Genomic DNA, 23,871 nt, shown 5'->3' with positions numbered 1-23,871 from the left:
GGATGGCCTCAGGGACAAGGTGCAGCTGACCAAGCACCAGGAACTGCCGGATGTCCTCAGCTGTGTGCCCACACACCGTGCCCAGAGGCAGAGGTGCCAAGGAGGCAGCCACCTGGGAATGCTCCCTGGGGCTGTGGGTGTGACCCCCGTCACTGTCCCAGCAGGGGACCCGGCCTCTGTCACCCTAATGTTGTTCAGAGAAAATCGGCCCACGTGGTATTCCCATCACCACTCAACGCGGCCCAGCAGAAGGCGCTCCCGTGAGATCGAGGCCCGGCCCAGCTCCAGGTGGCCACTTGATAAAAGCTGTGCTGTCCAAGGCTGCTCACTGCCCTGAGCTTCCTGCAGCTGGCCCTCCTCAGCAATGAGAAGTGCTCAGGAAATCTACCACCAGCTGAGGACAGTGTTCCTTCTACTGAGCACACGACACTCCCTGATGGCCAAATGTCCCCTGAGCCGTGAAGACAGAAGACGCACTCAGGCCCGGTCACTTACTCATCCTCTGGCTGCCCAGTGCGATCAGGTAGTCACTGCCCCGCGAGGAAGGCAGGTCGGAGCTGGTAATGACCACTGTGTCAGGGCCCATGGCATGCAGCACGTCCATCACCTGCGGTGGCACAGGGAGCACGTCAGCCCAGTGGACACGCCACATGCCCACTCCACCCAGCACGTCCCAGTCACAAAGAAGGCTCCTGGGTGTGCACAGCCACCCCCTCAGCCCAGCCAGGGCAGAGCCAGGAGCCTGCCCAGGTCAGCAGCTGAGGCCCAGGTCAGCAGCTGAGGCCCTGGGCAGTGCTGGCTTGGAGCCAGGCCTGAGTGGGAGGGGTCTGCCCTGGGTCAGACCCCGACTGTAGTGGCCCTGCATGACAGGGACACGTGGCAGCTGTGAGGGTCAGGGTGACCTGCATCTGGTCCCTGGCCATGTTTACTGGACTGTGCCCAGAGCTCATGGCCTGGGTTTGAATGTGTCCCCTGGGGCCATGAGGTGGGGCCTTTGGGAGTGAGGGCCTGGTGACAGGGCTACCGGGGCCAGCTCAGGTCCCCTGCTCTGCCACTCTGCCGGGAGGACACCGCCCCTGCACAGAGCCCTCCCCAGGCGTCTTGACCTGGGACTTGCGGCTCCAGTGCTTGAGCCGAAGCCTGCTGTTTACCCACCACCTCGGTTCTGTCTTTTGCTTTGAAAGCAAAGGATGGAGGTGACTCCAGTGGCAGCTCGAGGGTGGAGACCATCCCCCAGGGCTGTGCTGGCATGAGGGCAAGTGGCAAGTCCCAGAGGGGAGCGCACAGGAACAACAATCTGCCCTGGGCCGCGCCCGCTCCTGCCTGAGCCCCGCTGCACCAGGCAGCCTGCCAGTGGGCTGGCCTGGGAACAGCCTGTCCCGGAACCCCCCTGCCCACACATGCACCCTGCTGGTCTCTGGAGCCCAGGGCAGGTGGCCTTGTGAAAGGACCCCAGGGGGCACAGCTCACAGCCCAGGCACCGCTGCCACAGGCTTCCTGACCACTCCTCTCGGGAGGAAGGTGTGGGCCTGAGGTCACTGCTGGGGGGCTGCAGGCCTCAGGGGCGACTGCCGAGCTCACAGGACCCTAGCCTGCAGCGCCACTGGGGGCAGGCGGCCATCTGGGCTGCGCTCTGAATGTGTACGCTGCGCTCCTGATCCCAATGCCTCAGAAAAGAGGTCACAGCAGGGTGGGACATCTCAAGGACAGGCTGCGGGCCCTCTAAGGAGTGCACACAGGCCGCGGTGAGGCGTGCTGCCTCCCAGCCCAGCAGGCCCTCCGGCCCCCTCAGAGGGAGCCCTGCAGCACCTGAGCCCCAGGGTGCCGGGGGGTGTGCAGCTTTCGGCCCACTGTGCGTTGGCACTCTGTCCCAGCAGCCGCAGGGCTCGCAGGACTGCTGTGATGGGCAGGGCAGATCAGCCTGGGCCCTGCCACACGCTGCCCTGCCAGCACCGGCTGAGGAGGAGGGGACAAGGGCCAGCTGGCTGACCAGAGGGCTGGGTGCAGCCACATCCGAGGCCAGAGCCAGCCTAGCTGGGTGCCCATCTCCTGTCCCCAGATGTGTGCCACACCCTCCCGCCGTGAACAGTGTGACCGACCACACGCACGGCCCCCAAGGTCTCCTCACCGCTAGCGCTTCTTCCTGGCTGTGGATCTTCCTGCCGCTCAGCAACCTGGAAGGCAGGTGGGCTGGGGTCAGGGGTGATGTCTGGTCCTAAGGGGACTCTTGTCCACTGCACTGCTGTGAGGTTCCAGCTGTGCTGAGCGTCCACGGTTCACAGTGGAAAGGAACAGCCCCACAGGGCCCCAGTGACCCACGCCACAGCACACAGCCCCTGTGAAGGGACCAGCGTCCAGACCCTCCATGGACTCACACGGTCATCGCTGTACCAACAGCTCAGGGTCAAGGTGAGATATCACCCCCCAGATTAGACAGGGCTAGGTCAGGGATCCCTGGCCACCAAGAGTCCAGGGGCCACACCTATGGATGACAGGCCTCAGGGACAGAGGGACCAGCTCGTGGCCAAGAAGAGCAGCCTCAGCTCCGCAGCCTGGTGACTGGCTTTCCCAGGTCTCTGCTCCTTCAATTAGTCAGGCAGGAGGCCCACAGCCCCTCTGAACCCCACAGAGAGACCCCGCGGCCTGCCTGCCTGTGGCACCACCGTGGCTCCCCACCTGGAGGCATGTCCAGCCTCCAGCGCCCTCCGCTGGCCAGGGCGCCCCCCTCCTATACCTGGCTATTCAGGTAAACACAGGCCAGCAGGTGGGGCCTGAGTGAGTGCCACTGTGACTCAGGAGCAGGTGGCAACCTCGGGGTAACCTGACCCCAGTGGGGAACTTACTGGGGACACTTCAGGGGCAGGCACAGGATCCTCTGAGGCCCGCCCTGTAGGTTACTTACTCGGCCTCAAACTGGTTGGGGGTTATGATGTCCGCCACGGGCACCACCTTCTCTCTGTACACCGGGAGGAGGTCCTCGGGAACGTACTGAGCAGCACAGGAGACAAGGGGGACTCACTCACGCTGCAGAGGCTCGCGCCACTGAGCAGCGGGCAAGGTCAACACAAGGGCAAGGGGTCCTGCAGGAGGCTGGGGCGGGCAGAGGAAGGGCAACTCCAGGGACAGGGGTCTGGGATGGGAGGAAGAGCACAGAGGAAGGAGAGGCCGCGGAGAAACAGGAGAACCCAGAGGATGGGGAGAGGGGTCCCGAGGCCAGGGTTGGCCAGAGTGGCCCAGGGCGCACCTGGGTCTGGGAGCTGACCCGCACATCTTCTGGTATCTACGGAAGCCAGGCCGTGAGCCACACTCACGATCAACTCATTTTTGTCTTAAATTGCCCAACAAATAGTTCGGCCTAACAGCATTCTTTAGCTTCCACATGTCCTTAAGAAGGGCCCCAAAGCCAAAGTCCAACATGAGGGTGTGGAATGATTCTGCTTGCTTTATGGGTACTCCCAGGTGCCGCGGAACAGCTGGTTTCTAATCCTTCCCCTTCATGTAGCTTGGGGACCTCCCTGGAGACCCAAGACCCCTACAGATGTACCCGTGCCCTTGGTGCTCAGAGAGCCCCCAGGTGCCACTGCTCCAGCCACAAGCTGGGAGGTGCTGAGAATGGGTGGGGTGCAGCCAGCCCACCCAGGCCCTAGCTCTTGCCTCAAGTCGGACCATGATATCAACGGAAGGTTCTTCAAAACCTGGTTTTCAGCTGGTGCCACAGCGCACACCTATGATCTCCCACGACGTGGGAGGCTGAGGCAGGAGGATGGCAAGTTTGAGGCCAGCCTCAGCAACTCATCAAGACCCTTAGCAACTTAGCAGGACCCTCTCCCAAAATAAAATAAAAAGGACTGCAAAATGCACAATGACACACGCTTGTAATCCCAGCTACTCAGAAGCAGAGGCAAGAGGATCTCAAAGTAGGCCAAGGCCAGCCTGGGAAACTTAGCAAGATCTTATCTCAAAAAGTAAAAAGGGTTGGGAGGTCACTCAGTGGTAGTGTGTTTGCCTAGCATTAGTGAGGAACTGGGTTTGACCCCAAGCACTACAAATAAAACAAAACCAGTTCTGGGCAGAGCGTCCTATTTCCTCCTTCACATCTGTGTAGGAACCTGAGACTGTGGGTTCTCTCCACCTCTGAACCTAACCCGTCACCCCGCGCTTAGGCTGCTCTCAGATCACAAGGAAAAATCAACCTGATCAAAACAAGGACAGGTCCTAGTCAACGAACAGGTCGGGCCTCGGCTCTTTAGGACCCAAATGCAAGCATCCCGAGCCCAGCACAGGGAGCAGCACCAGGAGCAGGCAAGGCCTGGTGCCGGGTTCCAGAAAACAGGCACCGGGGAAGGTGCCCAGGAGAGAGCACGGAGCAAACCAGAAGCCCACGAGCCACTGACCAAGTGGGGCAGGGAGGGCAGCTGCCAGGCGTGCCCTGTGCCAGTGGAGACCATGCTTGGCTTCTGCGCTCGGTGACCTCCCAGCACACAAGAGAGACCAGGCCCACGGGCAGGCAGAAGGCAAGACGGTGCAGGTGCTAAACTGCCGACCTCGAAACCCACGGGCAGGACGGCCCGAGTTCCTCTGTGTCCACCTCTGTGAGGGCCACAGGACGGACTTCACCTGGTCCAGTTTGTCCTGTGCAGGGGCACTGCACCATGCCTGTCTTACCGCCTACTTTGGAACAGCTCGTGAGCTAAGAATGATTTTTGGTTTTTAAATGTTCAGGGGCAAAGGTAAGCAAAACCCACTTTCCGCACAGGGAATCCAACTTCAGTGTCTGCCTGTGACCTCCACTGGGAGGCGGTGCCCCGCTCGCTGGCACTGCGGCTGCCCTGGGGCTACAGGAACAGGGTGCCGCAGAGCCCAAGGGCTTATCCACAGCCTGACCGGCCCCCAAGCCTCCCCCTGCAGGCCCCGAGGTGCGGCCTGTCTCTGGGTGTCACAGGGCCGGGCCAGGCCCTCACGGCAGCACCGAGACTTACCATGGAGCCTTCGCCGTTCCACTTGTCGCCCATCACGGGATCGCACACTGCGGAGACACAGGCCGCCGGTCAGCCTGGCAGTGCTGGCACCCCGACCCCTTCATGCCACCCCCGGCCAGATGTCTGTAAGGGCCGGTGGGCTCAGCAGCAGAGTGCTGGCGTGTGAGTGAGGCCCGGCTTCAGCCCCCAGCCCCACGATGCATGGTGGCAAAACGTCAGTAAGGCGGTGAGCGGGCGGACAGAGGAGGGCCCACGGAGGGGAACCGCCACCGCCACCTTCCCCTCCCCCCGACTGACACTGCCTCCGTCACACACCGACTCCCCACTCCCCACTCCCAGGCCACCCTCAGGCCCTGACCTTCCCAATCCCCACAGCTCATCTACGTGGAATCCTATTTGCCCTCTGGAGACTGGCTGCTTACGCGGAGTGAGACATTTTCAAGATTCATCTGGGTCATAGGGTTTCCTTTCTTCTTCTTTCTCTTTCTTTTTGGTACCAGGGATTGAACCCAGGGGTGCTTCACCACGGAGCCACATCCCCAGCCCGAGTTTTTGAGGCAGGGTCCCAGTAAGTTGCTGAGGCTGGCCTTGAACTTGTGATCCTCGTGTCTCAGCCTCCCAAGCTGCAGGGATCACGGGCGTGACCACCCTAACAGCCACTTCCTTCCTTTTAAGGCTGACTCGGGCTCTGTGTTCCACACCACCCTGTGCCTGTCCACTTGACCATCAGTGGACCTGGTTGTGTCCACCTTTGGCTGCTGTTAACACGGTGCACAATTGGTGGAGGGTCTGCCTCAGTTATTCCGGCACACAGCAGGGAGGGAGCTGGGTCGCGAGGTGACTGTGCGTGACTTTATGAGTGACTGGCAGACTGTTGTCCGTGGTGGCTGTGCCATTGCATATTCCACCAGCAGCGGCCAGTGCTTGCTGTCACGACCACGTGTGGGTGTGAAGCGGGGTGAGCACAGTCCAGGCACCCCCCCCAGCTCCCCACTGTCCTCGGCTACCTGGCTCCTGCCTTTCCTTGTCTAAGACGACTGGTGAACTCTGCCCTAACTGAGGAGCATCCGCACCATTTCTCAAGTGACATGGAAGAGCATCGAGGGGCTCCTGAGCCAGCACAGCAGTCCCTCCCCTCCCTGGCCGTGGACAGGCCAACCCAGGTCTCCCGGCACTGGCCTGTACAGCAGCATGGACAAAGCAACAAGCCGAGGCAGACCCGCCACTGACCGGGGGGGACAGGGTCACCATGCCCCTGGAAAAGGTCCTCAGTCTGCCAGTCTGGCGACACTGGCCCTATTCCAGGTGACAGGATGGGCTCAGGGCTGCCTGGCCACGAAGGAGGGCTGCTCTGTGCAGACACACCCAGACGTGGCCACTCCCCTCGCCCCCTTGCAGCCCGGCCCTGCCTGCGTGCCGCCCCACGCCCACGCCCTTAGGGTCATGTGCAGGCACATCCTGGGTACCCCGACTTTTAGCACATTAACTCTTCTCTCTCACACGCCCGAGAGACCCGGGAAACGTTTCCAGCTCCTCTGCACAGCCGCAAGGTTCTCCTGGACACCAGTGGACAAAGCTGACTGGCTAGGGGCAGAGTGGGAGGGGTGGCCAGGAGGAGGCAGCTGGGCCTCCCTTCCTGTGCTCCCGGCCAACCCCACTCAGCGTGACGGGTGCACCCTGGCCACTCGGGCCGAGAGCGGGCTGGTCCAGCACCCACCGTACACGAGCCTGGAGTTCTGCTGCTTCAGCTCCCGCACGATGTCCACCACCATGGCCAGGAAGGACTTGTCCCGGGTGTAACCTTCGGGGGGAAGAAGCCAGATCACCCTCTTAGTACAGCTGCTCCGCGACCACAGGGGGCCTGGGCAGCACAGCAAGGCCTGTGCCCAGGCAGCACGGGGCCAGTCCAGGGTCATGGAGGGAGACCAGGCCTTTTTCTTTTTCCCAAAAGAAATGCAACATTTGACATGAATGGACCCCTGGGTGCCCAGCACATGACTAAGTTCTTCCTTTCTTTTATTTTCTACCTTCGATAGTGAGCACGTATCGCTTTTAACCAGGTGTTTTTTAAAAGTCCCTGCTGGCCCCCTTCCAGCCCAGCAGCACCCCCAACACCCACCTGTGCTGCCTGCCATGGCCCCAGGACACCCAGGACCCAAGCCAGGCCCCGAGTGGCAGGCCCAAGGCCACCAAGGATGTGACATGCCTAGGGCACTGAGACCCTCCCTGAAGAAAGCAGGGACCAGGTGCAAGCCTGGGGAGGGGGCTCTGGCCCTCGGCGGCCGCTCGCCCTGGGCACGCACCCGTGAGCACATAGTCGTACTTGTTCACGCTGTTCAGCTTCAGGCCTTCATACAGCTCCTGCAGCTCATGGGCATTCAGCACCTGACCCTTCCAGTGGGCGTAGCCTGCAGGGGCGGCAGATCACACGGGCCTGAGGCACAGGGGCCACGGGTGGAGCGGCACAGGCCTCTCTGGTGGCCATCTTAGCCCAGGGACAACTGCCCACCCTCCCTGGGGCTGCACAAGGCCTAGTGAGGCAGCCCAGGCACAGTGCCTCGGCAGGCCCCCAACACGTGTCCAGCGCCCCTGAGAGCCCCAGGTCCTGCACCGGTGTCTGCACACTCTGCTGGCCAGTTCCTGCTGCAATTGTGTCCGGCAGAACTGGGGTCCTGAGTGGGAAGGGCAGCCAGGCTGCAGGAGTGGCTCAGCGCCCTCCCCCCATCTCCGGATCCAGTCCCCACTGTGTTCCTGGGCATCAAGCGGGGCTGTCACCCAGCACTGGGCACCCTGTCCTGACACCTCCACCACAAGGTTACCGAGTGGCCAGGAAAGCCTTGGACCAAGCTGGACAAGAAACAGACCCAAGTGCCCAGCCTGCCCTTGACCAACAGGAGTCCAAGCAAGGTGTCCACTCCAGGACTGCCCGCAACCTGGGGTACACCTGAGGTGCAGGACGCTGCAGTACTGCTGAGGGTCCCCTGTGCGTGCCAGGGGAAGCCAAGTGTGGAAACCCCACCTCTCACCACTGCCCCCACCCAGGGGCCTGGCGTCCCCGACTCACTCCCCCGAACACACAATCGCACAGCCCTTCGGTTCTGATTCTGGGAACAGCAGAGTCCAGGGGTGGGAGGCGTCAGACCATCCGACTCCCTGCACGAGGGGCCTGTGACACCCCTCCCCGAGTGTCTGGCCTGTGTGGTGACAGCTGTTCCCATGGCAAAGGACCCTGGCTTTCCCAAGTGCCATCCTAAGGTGTCTGGAACAAATGCCATTCTCCAGAACAGCCCCACGGACACACGAGGGTTCGGCTGCCCCACCCGGCAGAGGCACCCTCCGGTTCTGACTGAAGAAGGAAATGCAGGACCCCAGGTACACGGTGGACTGGCCAGACAGAAACAGACTGACCCCCGGCTACCAGCTCAGCTGGTCAGGAGCCTGCCCCTCCAGGCTCCAGCTGCCCACTATCTGGGATGCCCCTGGGCCCTGGGCTAGCTTTCCTAAGGAGGCCTGAGGCTGCCACCAAAATTTCACAGGCCTAGTGGTGCGGGGTGCAAGACAAAAAAGTCCTTTCTGACCCTTGGTCTCCAACATCCTTCCAAATTGGGGGGTGGGGTAAACCCAACTGCACACCTGTGTCCTGGTGTGCTCAGGCACCTGTGACGAGGTACACAGACCCTGCTGAGACCTCGGGTGCTCATTCCCTCACATTCTGGAAGCTGGAAGTCTGAGATCAAGGGCTCAGGGCTGGTCTCTCCCGAGCCCTCTCCTCAGTTCAGATGCCATCTTCCCCTGTGCGTCTGGGTGCTATGGCTCCTTCTTCTTCTTTGTTTTTGGTAGTAGGAATTTAACTGAGTCAAGGGTTGCTTAACCACTGAGCCACACCCCAGCCCTTTTTAGTTGTTGAGAGTCTTGCTGAGTTGCTTAAGGCCTTGCTCAGTTACGGCTGAGGCTGGCCTTGAACTGGCAGTCCTCCTGTCTCAGCCTCCTGAGCCACTGGGATTTCAGGTGCGCACCACCAAGCCCAGCTCTGATGTGTTCTTTTTATGAGGACAGTTGTGTGATGTCAGGGCCACCCCATGACCTCATGAACTTTAATTAGTGCCTCTAAAGGCCTCATCCACATAAAGTCGCATTCTAAGGTCCCAGGGATTAGGGCTAGAGTGGGGACACAGTTCAGCCCCTGGCTCACTAGGAGGAAGGTGAGCCGCCAGCACCCAGCCAGGTCCCAAGCACAGGCCCCACGGCAGAGCACAGGATTCCTAGAGAGGTGGCTTCCGGGCGGATGTATTTGGATCTGCAATGTCCCCAAAGGTCCATGTGCAGCATGGTACTGTCGGGGCGGGGCGGGGGGCGGCTAGTGAGGTTTTAGGTCGCTGGCGTGTGCCCTCAAAAGCAACGGTAGGCCCCCAGTCTCCTCCTTTTATGCTTCCTGGACAGAAGGTGAGCGGTTTCGCTGCCCCCGGGCTCCCCTGTGATGTGCCGCCCACCACAGGCCGCAAAGCAGCAGAGCCAACCAGCCTGGGGCCTGAGCCGAGCCAATGAGTCTGAGAGAGAGACCAGACAAACACAAAAGGCTGGTCCCAGGGGCCTCCTGCGCCTCCCTTGTGACTCAGATGGGTCCAGAGCCTGCGAGAACCTTCTGGAAGGGACACTCGGATCCTTTGGTCAACCCACAGCAGCAGAGAAGGTTTCCCACTGCAGTCCCGCCCCCGGGTAGTCCCAAGACCCCTGCCGCCAGCCCTCTCCAGTCCTCAGGCTCCCTGTGTCCACGCTGGCTGCCCCTGGCCAGCTGCCTCACTCTCCAAACTCCAGGTGACAAGACAGTGCCCCAGTCCCAACCACCAAGCCTCAGCCCCGCCAGCTCCATACTGTCCGCTCGAGGCGGGGACCTTGGGAACAGGAAGCTCTGGCAAGGCCTGTTAAGGAGCAGCAGGACACAGGGAGGCTAAGGCCACCAGGCCCAGAGAGACCCTTTCACAGGGCTGTCCCTGTGGCATCGGGCCCGGACTCCCCAGGGCCCCCCTCGGCCAGGCAGAGGAGGAGTGATCAACCCCAAGCACTCAGTCTCCACTGAGCTCCCAGCAGATGACACATCACACGTTGTCACGGCTCCTTGCTGGGAGTCAGGTGCAGCCCGAGCCCCCTCACCTTTCACCCCTGGGTGAGGTGTACACTGCAGAGCATGGAAGTGTCCCCACGGCCCGATTCAAAACAGCCCAAAGCTGGACACAACCAGAAGGTGCGACTGGTGGCTGGACAACAAAATGTGGCCACCCCGGGGGACCCCGCTCACCCGCGAAGGGCAGGGAGCACCCCAGGCTGGGACGCGGACAGCTGCTTCAGTGAGAAACGCCGCATGTGGAGACCTTGTGTCCCTGACCCCATTCACAGCAAGGTCCAGCACACATTCAGATGGAAAGTAGTCTGTGGAGGCTGGGAGAAACAGCCGACAATCTTCCTTCATTCCCGTATTTTCTTTTAAGCTACCAGAGTTGAACCTAGGGGTGCTTAACCACTGACCAACACCCCAGTCCTGTTTATTTTTATTTCAAGACAGCAGGGTCTTGCAAACTTGCTGAGGCCGGCCTTGAACTTGGGATCCTCCTGCCTCAGTCTCCTGAGCTGCTGGGACCACAGCTGTGCGCCACTGTGTGCTGCTCTGATGGTGGAAACATTCTAGAACATCGACTGTGAAGATGGCTGCACAATTCTGTGGATACACCAAACCCATAGACTCTGGGCACAGTGACACACATCTGTAATCCCAGCAGCTCAGGAGGCTGAGGCAGGAGGATGGCGAGTTCAAAGCCAGCCTCAGCAAAAGTGAGGCACTAAGCAACTCAGTGAGACCCTGTCTCTAAATGAAATACAAAATAGGGCTGGGAATGGGGCTTAGTGGTTGAGTGCCTGAGTTTAATCCCTGGTACCCCCACCCTCCAAAAACCCCAATGACTTACACTTTGATGGGTGAATTAATCGCATGATACGTGAAAATCATAATAGAATTGTTTTAAAAAGGGGAGGGCAATAAATATGTATAAGTCAAGAAGTTTCTTCTGGCAGCTGGGGACATAGCTCAGCTGGTAGAGTGCTCGCCTCGCATGCACAAGGCCCTGGGTTCAATCCCCAGCACCACCACCACCCAAAAAAAAAAAAATAAAAAAAGTTTCTTCTGGACCAATTAAAGGAAGATTATACAAAAATTAATAATTAGCATTTAGAAGTGTGTTTTTGATTACATTGATTTAATGTAATAATTGATTTTCAAAAATAAATAAAAATAACAAGGGGGAGGGGGCTTCTGGCCTGGAGGAGAGGGCAGACCCTGGAGTAGGGCTCAGAGCTGCTCGGGCACTGCCACCCAGGAAGTGCACAGCAGGCAGCAGAGCAGGGGAGCCTCAGTGGACCCTGGCTGGCTCAAAGGGCCATGGGGCTTTGTGGCCCAGGGCAGAGACAGCACGTGGCTGAGCCTGCATGGCCAGTCCCACGTGGGACCACATGACAGATCATCGCTGGGCTGAGGCAGCACAGCCCTGGCCCAGGATGCTGGCTGTCACTAACATGGCAGTACGCCTCCCCTGCACGAGGGGCCTTGGCGGCTGCTTCTGGGAGGTGGGGAGCAGGTGAGAAGCCCCGCACTCCAGGAATGAAGGGCATTCAGTCAAGGACCTGCAGGTCCGCCACCCAGGACACAGCCTGCGCAGCCTGTGACGCGAGGACAGAGATGGCGGCATGGGGTGCTCCACCCGCCCCAGAGCTGCAAGGTAGGAGCTGTCACTCATCCACCAGCTCCATGGCTGCCCAGGGGCCACACACCTTGGGGGCAGGTGAGAGGCACCAGCCTTGCTTCTGAGCAACAGTGTGGTGGGGCGAAGGGTGGGAACAGGTAGGGAGCCCATGAGGCAGAGGTACAGTGAGGCCTCCCCTAAGGCTCACCCCTCAGTTGGTGGCCCTGAGACAGAAGCACCATGAAGCCCCAGTGAGGCTGCACAGCCAGCCCCAAGTGGGCCACCTGGGGCCCCCGGGGCCAGCCCAGCCCCCGTGGTGTCTGGAGGTGGGAGCCTGGGGCACAGGCACTTGTCCACTCAGGGGATTCCCCAAGCCATGGGGTGGGCCCCAGTGAAAAGAAGCCCCAGCGCCCTTGCCCTCACCCTGCACCCGGAGAGCTGCCCAGCACCCAGGGGTCTGGTCTTTACCTCCTCTGGGACAAGCCCAAGGCCTTTCTGCCTCAGATTCCCAGGGTGGCCACCCAGCCACAAATGGAGAAAGCTGCAGGACCTGGAGGGCAGCTGGCCACATCTGCAGCCTGGGGCCCTGCCCTGCTGGAATGCTGGAATCGGCAGGGGGCAGCAGGGGCTCATGGGCGGACGTGCTGAGGGGCTCCTTGCAGTCCTCAGGCACAAAGGCAGCCACTTAATGTGCAAGCCGGTTTTGCTCTCTTACGTAAACCATGGGAATGGAAAAACGGCAGTTAGAGCCCATCGGTTTCTGGACGTCTCTGGACTTCAGAGCCCTTACTGACAAGTAGAGGCTCCATCTGACGCTGGCACCCACCCCAGGTTATAAGATTAATACCCCATCCAGGTATTAACCTCCCCGGAGCCCTCCGGCACCCCTCCTGGGAGCACCCCGGAGCCCTCCTGCACACAGGGCTGCAGCCCACCCTGCGCGTCCTGCTGGGCTCAGAACAATGTCAGGGGCATGTCACCCTGGCGAGTGGGGTGGACTCCACACACACAGCCCCTGAGGCCACACAGGACAGGTCGGGGCTGTGGGGTGCACACCCTCCCCCCAGACAACCCCTCAGTGCTCAGAGCAACCAAGTCCTCGGAGTCCCCATGAGCGCGCGCGCACACACACACACACACACACACACACACGCCCCACTCTGTGGCACTGGTGTTAAAAATTCAGACTGCCTAGAGGCTCACCTTGGAACTTAGGGGACCTCCTCACACCCACAGCGCCCCCCTGGTGGACAGGGTGTGAACAGGCCTCCCGCAGGGCTGACCCCGCGGGGAGGACAGTGCTCCTAGCCAGGCACCAGCCCTGGGGCTCACCCATGGAACTCTCTCCCCAAGCTGGGCCTTGGATCACCACCCTGGTTTTCAGAGGAGGACACTGAGGCACAGAGAGGCCCTGTCACCTCTTCTAGGTCACACAGCTCCAGAGCAGCAGAGCTGAGATCCAAACCCAACAGACATCAAGGATGAGGAAACCCCAGCTCCTGCCCCCAGACTCAGTATAGAGTGACATTTTGGGGCCCTCGTCCATAGGAGGATGGCACTTTGGCTCCCAGGGGCCCATGCCACCTACCTGTGCTCAGCTCTACCTCAACAGCTGCACGAGGCCTTACCTGTGTGATTTGAAAACTGGACAGAGTTCACCGCGTCGATCTCAAATCCCAACACCTGCAAGACAGACAGCAGGACGGGTGTGAGAGCCCAGGGTCGGGGTCCCAGGGACCCCTCATCAGGGCCCTGATGACAGCCCGAGCACCTGCCTGGAGGAGGAGGAGGGGAGTAACAGGGACGGTGGGTACGTACGGCTCTCCATGACCTGCTGCCCCCTGGCACTCTCAGGCCCCCTGTGCCCAGCCAGGGGCTTCTTGTCCTTTGTTTAGGAAACTCATGGGGCGCAGCAGCCCAGAGGCTGAGGCAGAGCCCCTGTCCAGCCTGCTGAACTTACTGAAGGGGTCATGGATGATTCCGGAAATTCCACCAAATGAAATCATTCAAGGAAACCAATATAGTGCGGGGACCAGCAACGGCTGTGAGGCCATCTTTGGTGCCAGATTTTCGGTTCCCAGCCTCCGCCCTTCTGAGGAAGTGAGGCCCGAGCCTGCCAGGCCACCTGGTTGGCCATCCCTGCTCCTCACGCGCCAGCTGGCCCGAGGTTCCCCGAACCACCACAGCCACCTGACCCTCACTGCTCCCTGGCAGGGAGTCTCCTACTGGCCCTGATGGGGTCACTCAGCCAGGGCAGCTGGGCCCTTGAGACACCCTGGGCTGCGGGGTCATGTGGGGGGTCTCTGTGGTCAGAGGAAGCAGATTCGCTCTCAGGGCAGGAAGCAGTTTATTAAAGAAAATTAAAACCTGTGAGTTTAAAAGCTTACGTTTTTCTAAAAGTAAGAGCACTTTTCTGGTGGAGGGAGGAAGGAGAGCCACGTCTGCGGGGCCGGCAGGGCCGGCGGCAGGCTATGCCATGGGATGCAGTGCAGAGGGAGTCCTCCCTGGCTCTTCCCACTTCCCTGGCCTCTCACATTCAGTAGGTAGGACTCCCTCGGTGCCCCTCGGCTGCTGGAGGTGGTAGACACCAGACACAGGACAGAGGACACTCTTCAGCCCATTACCTGGATCACTGCCAGGCCTACCCACCTTGCCCACCTGCCTCTGCCAGGCTGGTCCTGCGGGCACCATCACAGTGGACCTACAACGGTGGCCCTGCCAGAGAGTCCCCTCCCTGGTCGCACACTGCCCACTGTGCCCCTGAACAGAGCCAGCCATTCCAACTGCCCAGGGAACTACTCGGCACGGAGCCTGTCTCCCGTCCGTGGCCCTGTGCCCAGTGTGGGAACAGCAGCACCCCAAGTCACCTGTCAGCGCTGCACTTCAGCCACACTCAGGAGGAGGCAAAGCCAGGCGGGCTCCCAGGAGCCNGGGGGGGGGGGGTGCTGCTGTTCCCACACTGGGCACAGGGCCACGGACGGGAGACAGGCTCCGTGCCGAGTAGTTCCCTGGGCAGTTGGAATGGCTGGCTCTGTTCAGGGGCACAGTGGGCAGTGTGCGACCAGGGAGGGGACTCTCTGGCAGGGCCAGGCGCTGCAAGAGTGCAGGGTGCAGCACACGCAACGGGGCGGTGTGCAAGGGCTCAGCCACCTGCGGGCCCTGGCTCTCCTGCTGGCCCTATGAGAGCACAGGGAGAGCCTGGGGCCTCCCGCACCCCACCTGCCTGCCCACACCAGGCTTGGGCCATCCTGTCCCCGTGTCAAGGCCAGACATGCCATCAGCCCTGACTTGGGGGCCACGGACTCAGTCATGCCACAGGCAGGTGTTCAATTGACTGGGAGGCTCAGGGCTGTCCCCGGGCTCTGTACTTGGGGAGGGCTGGCCACCTGCAATCAGGACAACTGGCCATGCCCAAGGAGCTTGAGGCTCATGCTGGCCAATCCTCCCACCTCCCCTGCCTCCTCTGCTGGAAGACACCCCACCACCATCTCCAGGGACATCCCTCCTCCTGTGTGCACCCCTCCATTCCACCACCTTCCTGAGAGCTCACCTGCTGGCTGCCTCGAGCTGCTCTCGGCTCCCTGTGGCTGGCTGTCCACCCCGAGGGGCCTCTTAGCTCCCAACACACCAGCCTCTCCAGAGGGCGCTGAGTCTCCCCTCTGCCCCCGTCCCCACTCCCAGCCAGGTCTACGGTGGCTCCTTTCATGCTTAAGTCACCAAAGGGCCACTGACGAATCCACCAACCAAATGTTCCACACTGGCAGGTGCCACCAACCCAGGGAGAGGGCCTGGTGGGCATGGGAGCTGGGGCCTAGGCCTCAGGGAGAGCCGAGTCGAAGGCCGCCCACTCCGTCCACTGGTGACTCAGAGGTAGCCCACGAGGGGGGAGGGGACAGAGCTGGGAGCATGAAAGTCCCGACAACCAAGTGTGAGGACTTCCAGGTAAACATGGCTCAGAATCAGACCCTCCCTTGGGCCAAAGTCCCAGGAAAATGAGAACAAGGAGCTCTGAGAAACAATTGGCAGGTCAAGGGGACGAGGCAGCAGGAGACAGCAGGTCACCAAGATGCTTTTCTGGTGCTATTTCCATAGAACGTTCCAGAAAAACCTTAGGACCTGCAGCGGGCAGAGAGAAGTGGGCCGCCTCCCCGGCAGAAGTTGCTGGACAGAGGGCAAGAGCGCACGTGGCAGACACAGACAGAGGCGGGCAGCGTGTGGGAGACAGAGAGAGACACAAAGCATGTGGGGGACAGACAAGAGACAGAGAGACAGAGGCAGAGCACGTGGGAGAGGCAGAGGCAGACAGGGTGTGGGAGAGACAGACAGACAGAGGTAGGCAGCGTGTGTGAGAGACAGAGACACAGAGACAGAACATGTGGGAGAGACAGAGATATGCAGAGACAGAGGGACACGTGGTGCACGTGAGAGACTGAGAGAGCCAGGCAGGGACGAGAGGCAGGAGGCGGGCAGCAGAGATGGCAGCTGTGTCCCAGCCAGGCGTGAGCAGCTGGCCGGGTGCCCTGGCATTCTGCACATTCTGTCTGCTCCGTGGGTGGCGTTCACTTGGAGCTGAGCCACTGGACGGTACACTCACGATTTGTGTTCACCAAGGTCATTCCAAGGACTAAGCCGATGCATCACTAGAGTAATCAACAAAAATCAGCAGTCCCACCCACAGAGTTCACTTGCCTGGCCGGGGCCCCCTCTACGCGACTGACGCGGCCTGCAGCATCTCAGTCCCCAGACTGAGGAAGCAGATTAAAGCCACGTGACACAATCCTGAAGATCCTGCCAGTTCTGGATGTGGACACTCAACCCTTGTGTCGAGAAGGAAGCTGCTGTCCTCTGCTTTCAATGACAGCTAAGGGGCTGAGATGCGCTGGGCGTCTCCGTTCCAAACGCCGCCCCATCAGCTTCTTCAGCGTCACATGCCTGTGGCAGCACCCCAAGTCACCTGTCAGCGCTGCACTTCAGCCACACTCAGGAGGAGGCAAAGCCAGGCGGGCTCCCAGGAGCCCTCGGCCCGGGAGGAAGGGGTCTCCACCAGGCCCTTCCCGAAGGCCCCTGCCTCGAGCTGGGAGGGCACTGATGCCCTTCCCTCACTCACAGAAGCCCTCGCCACGGCAGGCCCCGTGGCCCCCAGCGCAGGTTCCCCGCACGGCCCCTCCCCGCTTTCAAGTTCTAATGGCCCCAGCCTCTCCCTTCACCCCAGGCCAGCTGCTGGCCCCTGGGTCACCACTGGGTTCCCTTTCTGCCTTTTCTGGCCTAGCAGCTGCCTCATTAGGCCATCTGCTCCCCACCTCCCCTCCAGGGAGCCACAGACTGCTCCTTCAGCTGAGGGTCCGGAGATGGCGGGCAGCAGGCAGACACAGGCCCCTGCCAGGGTGCCCCAGACCCCTGACTCACACAGCCACCTCAGGCCACTTTGGGGACAGCACTGCTGGTCTGTGCCTCCTGAGGGAGAAATCACTTTGTGTCACAGAAAGCCTGGTGCCCAAAATGGCCTTGGGGCCCCCTGATTCAAAGAGTGACACCAGTGGCCCTCACCTGCCCTGGGTGGCTTCTGCAGATGGGTGAACCCTGAGGTGGCCTCTCTCCCAGGACTGTTACTAGCCAGGCGGGTCCCACCCAACTCCAGTGGCTGCTGGGCAGAAGGGGAGGCCCGAGACGTGAAAACTGCGGACTCTGAGTGGCTGTGTGGAACCGGCCTGCACGACTGCACCCCTCCCGTGGCCCCGAGCACCCCAAGGCCAGCAGACCTCGCCTCTTCCCAGCTAGCTCACCGCACCTGGGAAACCAGCACGTGCCTGTGAGCCAGCCCCTGCCCCGCACCCACTTCAGATTTCACCTGCACACAGCTGGCACACAGCCAGGAGATCTGGACAACCTGCTTCAAGACAAGGAAGAACTGGCTGGTGCCACCCAGGGAGAGAGGACCGGGAACCGCTCCAGCTCGGCCGCCCCTCGGCCTACCTTCCCACAGGTCCACGTCTGCTGGCACGGGCCCCCCCGCAGCCTGTTCACTCCGCCTCACGCCCTCCCTGCGTTGGTCCTCACTGGCCTCTGAGCTTGATGCTGCCCCAGCTCCCTCAAGTCGTACCCCTTGCACCCCTCCAAACCTGCCCCTGAGGGTCCACTGCTGCCCAGACCAGTGTCCACCACCACAGCCTCACACCGCAAGCAGCAGCCAGGGTCCCCGCCATTCCATGAGCCCCTGCTGCAGAGCTGCTGGCCACTTTCTGGACCCAAAGCCCTAGAGCCACTGTGCCATCAGTTCCGCTCCCTCGCCGAGGGCAGCACCCCTCCACCTGCAGTTCTGCTTCCAGGGTCAGCTGTACAGTCCTGACAGAGGGCAGTCCCCCACCTCTCCCACAGACAGGGCATGTGAGACAGACACAGGGACACAGAGAGTGGGGGGGGGCAGGCAGACCCCAGCTGTTCTCTTGTATTCCTCACTGCTGCCCGTCTCCCACTGGTCTGACCGTCCCCATCACAGGTGTGTGTGCAGGAAAAACCAGCACAAACAGTCCTGGGCCTACCTCCACCCAGGCATGGCCAGTAAGGGGAACAGTGTGCTCCTTCCAGCCCCCAGGGCCCCATCAATGTCTTGCCTCCTGGGCTCTCTGCAGCACCCTGGGCTCTCTGCAGCACCTCAGACCTGCCAGGATGCTCAGGGGCTCAGGCTCCCCCCTCCCACGGCCTCTGAGATGGGGTGTCTCGGCCAAGAAGCTCAACAGATGAAGCTCCAGTGCCCAGAGTCAGCCGCAGCACGGGTCCAGCTGAGGAAGGCCTGGCGGAGCACTGGGAGGCTCAGCGCCCCAGGAGGCGGCGATTCACTGCCGCCACAGTGGGCGCTCCCTGGGAGACCTGCAGTGGGCAGCCTCTGCCCCTCAACACCGATGGTGCCTGAACTGCAGCAGGGGGTCCCTGGCCTGTGGCCTGGGCGAGATCTGTAGCTGTGTGCATGTTGGACACAGGCTGTCTTGCCGGGAGAGGAAGCTGCTCGGACTTCCTGCCCCAATGCCCAAAGCAGCCCAGGCAGGGCCCAGGCAGGACCTGGAAAGGCTCTCAACCCTCCACTGCCGGAACTCCATAGCAACACGGCTCAGGTGCACCCAGGAGGAGGGGCACTCCCGGCAACAGGGAAGCCAGAGGCTCTCTGTTCCTCCCCCTCCTTCCACCCACAGCTGCACGATACAAGCTCCTCCTCCTGCCACAGCAGCCCCAGTACCCGGGCCCCATGGCCACCAAGCATCCCCCACTTGGCAGTGACGCAGGCTAGCGGCTGCTGTGGGCAGGTGGCCCCCACTCCCAGCGGCCCCGTGACGCCTTCCTTCCTGGGTCTTCAACCCTCCTCTAACAGCGAGACAGACACAGAGAGACCTGCCTTGAAGCAGCAGCTTGGATCCCTCCTCCCAGGAGAGGCAGAGTGACTCAGAATGCAGGAGCGGGGAAAGCTCCGGAATATTCCAGCACAGTTCCTCCAGGGGCCAGCCCACCCTCACTCAAAGCCTTCTAGGGGTGGAGAGGAGGTCAGTCACCTGAGCAACCTCAGGGCCCAGGGCCCATGTCCCTTGAGGCTGCCTACAATCCAGCCAAGCCACATCCTCATCCTGATCTCCACGGGAACTTCTGGAGACAGCCTGTGTTCCCCAGGGGGCCTCCTACCTCCCCAGCTCACCCCCAGCCCCCCAGTTGCCTCTGCCCACGTGTGTGCCCTGCCTCTGCAGTCACAGCTCTGCCCCCACAAGCCCCCAGCACCCACTTCTGTGCCCACAGCACTCACGGCTAGGACCATGATGCCAGGCAGGCCCCACCATGGGCAGTGGAGTCCAGGGTCTCCCAGGTACTGGGCTGCCCTGCAAAGCCCCAAGGCAAGGGTCTCACCCCAAGCTCCTGGCAACACCTAGGGGCTGACCATGGTCAGCCCATCTTGCCGTTGGGTCACTCAAGAGACTTGGTAGCCTAGCCACGGTCCTTCTAGGCAACAGGGGGTCACAGAGAACCAGGCTGGTAGGAAGCCCCGCTCCTCCTGCCACTCACCAGCCTGTCTGCCACTCCCCTGGCTTAGAAGAGGTCAGATGGCCAGACAGCTGGGGGCTGCTGAGCTGTCCAGAGGCTGCCAAAAAGGTACTCCCGGCCCAGCATGGGCTACTCAGTGCGGCCTCGGGCCTGTCCACCCGAAGGCAGCAGAGCAAACGCTGCGGGTTCCAGCTCCAGTCCTGCTGCACCTCCCTCTGTACGCAGCTGCTCTTCCTGACCTGCTCAGCAGGATCTCTGCCCAGTGCTGGCCCCCTCCTGTGCCTCACTCACACACAGGAGGCCACAAGGTCAGCCTTCCTGGGGCCACAGGAGGAGGGGCTGGCAGGCTTGTGCCAGCAGCGGAACCCCTGAGAACAGAGGCCCCATGTGGAGCTGGGTGCGGAGGGAACAGGATGGCAGCTCCGCCAGGCAGGGAAGGAGGGAGGGAGGCGGGCAGGGAGGGAGGGCGGCGATACCGGGCTGCATCCCTGAGCCCGTCCCCAGCACTCCCCCTCCTCTCTCCTTTCTTCCAATCTTCCCCATGTCACGGCTCCAGGTCACCAAGTAGGACCGGCCATGACTACTTCAGAAGCTCTGTGTGGGCGTGCAGCCGCAGACGTCAAAGCCAGTGACTGAGTCAGCGGCCGGCCTCTGACGCTGAAGCGCCCGGCCTCTGACGCTGAAGCGCCCGGCTCTGCAGACTTGTCCCCGCTTTCCATAGCATCACCCCAAGCCTTACTGAAATGAGGCCAGTGTCCTGCAGAGGGCAGAGCAGCACCAAGAAACGCACCTGTAACGCACAGGCACCCACCTCACGTGGTCCAAGCAGGGAAAGAGCAATCAGAAAATGAAACAGTTCGTCCTCACCTCTCTCTGAGACAGCAGAGGACAGCAGAACCCTCAGCCCCAAACTCAGAGTCAAGAGCAAGAACAACGGATACTGTTCTTTCATGCAGAAAAAATACTAAAAACACCACCATGTTTCCAGGACTGGGACCCATCTGGCTCAGACCCGGGTTCAGCAGCGGCCAAAGGGAGACAGGAGAACTCAACCAGAGAAGAGCAAGCAGGCAGGTCAGCACGGCCTGGCGGGAACGAGGGATGGAAGACACGGGACCGTTTCCAACTCCGACCCATCTCCAAGGAGGTGAGCAAGAGTGGCCTGCCCACATGTGCATGTATACCATGCATCTGCCACTGTCCTGTGGCTCCAGGGACCCCGGACCACAGCCTTGGCTACTTTGCCAGTGTCACCTGTCAGAGAGGAGTAGAGCCATGTTGAAATCTAGGATTCCAACGCAACCTGATGCCCACCCCCTGCTTCTTCCTGCAGGGTGTCCAGGCCCAGGCCATTGGTCAACAGGCATGGCTTTGCTCCTCAGGGTCTGCCCCTGCACCAGGGGCCAGGACAGTCAAAGAATGAGGCTGCTCTCTGCAGGCCCCAAACCAAGCTGTCCACCTGACCACGTCCTCAGGGGCAGGAGATTATGGCCTTGCCTTCCTGTTCCAGGGACAAAGTATTTAAGTGGGTTTTGAGCTCAGGCCCCAGGTTGGATTTTCAAAGCCAATGGATTCAGTAAGTTGGTGTCCAGTGCTCATGATTCCCCGACAGTCCTTGAGGCTACCCCAGCACAGAGGCCAAACGGCCACAATGCTCAGGCCCACTCTTCCAGAGGTTGACACAAGGACGTAAAGTTGCTCCGAGCCACCTGCAGGCCCAGTGGCTGTGACAGGCTCCAGTGCCCCCCAGCAGGGCAGGTTTGGCAGTGCTTGCTGCCACCCTCAGGAAGTTCTTGTCATATCCCAAAAAGGATGTCACCAACCTCTGAGCCTTTCAGAAAACCCTAACTGCCCCTTTGGGTTTCTCTGCAGGCCCCTCCAACCCCAGGCAGACCACATGGTGGCCCCAAGGGTGTGTCCACTGAAACCTCTGAGCACGATCATTTTGGAAAAAGGTTCTTTGCAAATATAAGTTAAAGATCTCAAGATAAGATTGTCCTGGATTAGCTGGTTGCCCTGAGCTCAGTGACAAGTGTCCTTGGAAGGGGAGACAAGGGGAGAAGATCACATGATGCATCTGCAAGCCAAGAACACCTGGGCCCACCAGAACCTGGGAGAGGCAGGAAGAACCCTCTGGGAACATGCAGGGCCCTGCTGCCAGCAAGTGCACCCTCTGCCCTCCAGAGGAGAGAATAAATTTGTTTTTAGTTCACCCCATCTGAGGGGCTTTGCAATGGTAAACTTGACCCCACCTTGGGAGGCTGCTCTGAGCATCCTGGGATCTCCACTTCCCAACCAGCATGCCAGGAAGGCTCTGCACCAACACCCACAGGCTCAGGCAACCCAGAGCTCCGGGCCTGAAAGACTTGGGGGTTTTCCCCTGAAGAGGAATAGGCTGGGGTCTACCTCAGCGGCAGAGGGTTTGCAGGCACGCGCAAGAAAGGCTCTGGGCTCAATCTCCAGCACCACAAAAAAAAAAAGGAAGAGGAAATGGTCCTGGCAGTGTGTGGACAGGCAGTGTGCAGCAGGACACCTTTCCTTCCCCTGACCCACAGCCCAGGGCCAGAGCAGCAGGGCCTCCCTGCCCCAGACACTTCACAAGCCTGTGTGCAGGACTCCACAAGCCCCTTGCCTCTCCTCGCTGCAGAGGTGGGTAAGGAGGGTGGGGACACGAGAACCAGGAGACTGCCTCATCCTCCTTGTACTCTGCAAATCCCAGATCACCCTGCCTGGCTCGCAGCCCTGCTGGCACTGGTCCCACAAACACGTTCCCCTTGGGCACAAAAATGCACCTTGGATTCAGGCCCAGAAATAAAACCCAAATCAGGGTCAAGGTTGTACTCCCTTCTTGTCAGCATGTTTTCCCTGGCCCAGGGCAGGGGCCGCTCTGCTGCCTGCATGAGACCCAGGAGAGGGCCCGAGGACTCAGCAGTGGGCAGGAGGCAGGACCCTGACGGTCCTGAGGTAAGAGTCTGCACCAAGCCACAGCCGTCAGCCATCAGCAGGAATACGAAGGCCAAGGGCACGTGTCACACCTGGCATGAAGGGCTTCAGGAGCCCTGGCACCAGACCCCAACAGAGATGGTGCCCAGTATAGGGAGGCTCAGAAACCAGGCCCAGGTCCCCCAGTGCAATTACAGAAAGAGGGGACACCTGCTTGGTGTTACAGAGCCCTGGACACTAGGGTCAGTCTCCACAGTGGCCTCTCCAGCCCCATGCCAGGCCGCTGGGGCACTCTGTGGTCTCTCTGATGCAGTATTAGGGCATTAGGCCTGGCCCCAGCCTAGACCTTCTCCTTTTCTAGCTTTTCTTTCCCCACCTTTGGCCATGTAGACAATACTCTGGCGTTCCAACTTGTGTAGTGTTGACCAAAACCCCCACTACAGTGACTCTGGACCTTAGGGAATGCTCCCCATGGACCTGCCTCTGAAGGCTGGTGAGCGCTGCTCCAGATCCGTTTCCAGGCTCTGCCCACCAAGGCCCCTCCTGTGCTGGCTGAGGCTGTGCAAACTGGATGGGCAGGTCAGCCAGCCAGCCCACTGCTCCTCCCTGCCCAGTGGTGCTCAAACACAGGGGTGGAAGAGCACAATGCCAGCATGGGCACCTGTGGAGCCACCGATAAGGATGCTGGGCACTGGGACCCCAGGTAAGAAGCACAGCTCTTCCCCGAATGGGTTGTCCGGAAGAGCCGCTCCCTTGGCAACAGGCACACTATGTCCTCCTCCTTGGTGCAGAAGCCGAGGCACATGCCTGGGAATTCAAGAGCCAGAAACCCTGCTGAAGGACCAGGACAAGAGGAAGAAGAGCAGTTCACCCAGTGAAGGGAAGAAGAGAAGCAGCAGCCAGGTGGGGAGGAGGGACGGGACAGAGAGCCACAGCGGCTTGCACAACTGCCCGGGTGGGTAGGGCTGTGCAGAGCCCAGCCTAGCTCCACCCTGCCTGGCTACCCCTGCACCCCTGCTCCAAGCACATCCCATTCAGTGACCCTGTCTTTTGCAGTCCTAGGATCTAAAGTTTGAGGTCAGCCTGGGCAATTTAGCTAGATCCTGTATCAAAATAAAAATTTAAAAAGGGTCTTGGGATGTAGCTCAGTGGTAGAGCACTTGCCTAGCATTCTTGAGGCTATGTCCCTCCTCCCC

General features: G+C 60.8%; 1 protein-coding gene across 3 annotated transcripts in view; it reads right to left on the bottom strand.

Annotated features, from left to right (window-relative positions):
- Pdxk (pyridoxal kinase) overlaps window positions 1–23,502 on the bottom strand; it is a 28,851-nt gene extending 5,349 nt beyond the window's left edge. Inside the window, exons 1-8 of one of the 3 annotated variants that reach the window (XM_048803757.1) lie at window positions 23,337–23,502; window positions 13,339–13,393; window positions 7,283–7,387; window positions 6,697–6,780; window positions 4,980–5,026; window positions 2,903–2,988; window positions 2,129–2,174; window positions 496–607 (exon numbers count right to left, since the gene is read on the bottom strand). In XM_048803757.1, the coding sequence (XP_048659714.1) occupies window positions 496–607; window positions 2,129–2,174; window positions 2,903–2,988; window positions 4,980–5,026; window positions 6,697–6,780; window positions 7,283–7,387; window positions 13,339–13,393; window positions 23,337–23,480 (679 nt within the window). In that variant the 5' untranslated portion in view covers window positions 23,481–23,502. Of the gene's footprint in view, window positions 1–495; window positions 608–2,128; window positions 2,175–2,902; window positions 2,989–4,979; window positions 5,027–6,696; window positions 6,781–7,282; window positions 7,388–13,338; window positions 13,394–15,260; window positions 15,432–15,826; window positions 15,968–23,336 lie in introns of those variants that run through there. The other 2 variants (XM_048803755.1, XM_048803756.1) reach the window with 2 other exon arrangements.
- Window positions 23,503–23,871: the final 369 nt, after the last annotated feature.

This window comes from Marmota marmota, unplaced genomic scaffold (assembly GCF_001458135.2).
Source record: "Marmota marmota marmota unplaced genomic scaffold, marMar, whole genome shotgun sequence".
NCBI lineage: Eukaryota > Metazoa > Chordata > Mammalia > Rodentia > Sciuridae > Marmota > Marmota marmota.
The sequence above is the reverse complement of the archived record's forward strand: the minus strand, read 5'-3'. Positions and strand labels throughout refer to the sequence as shown.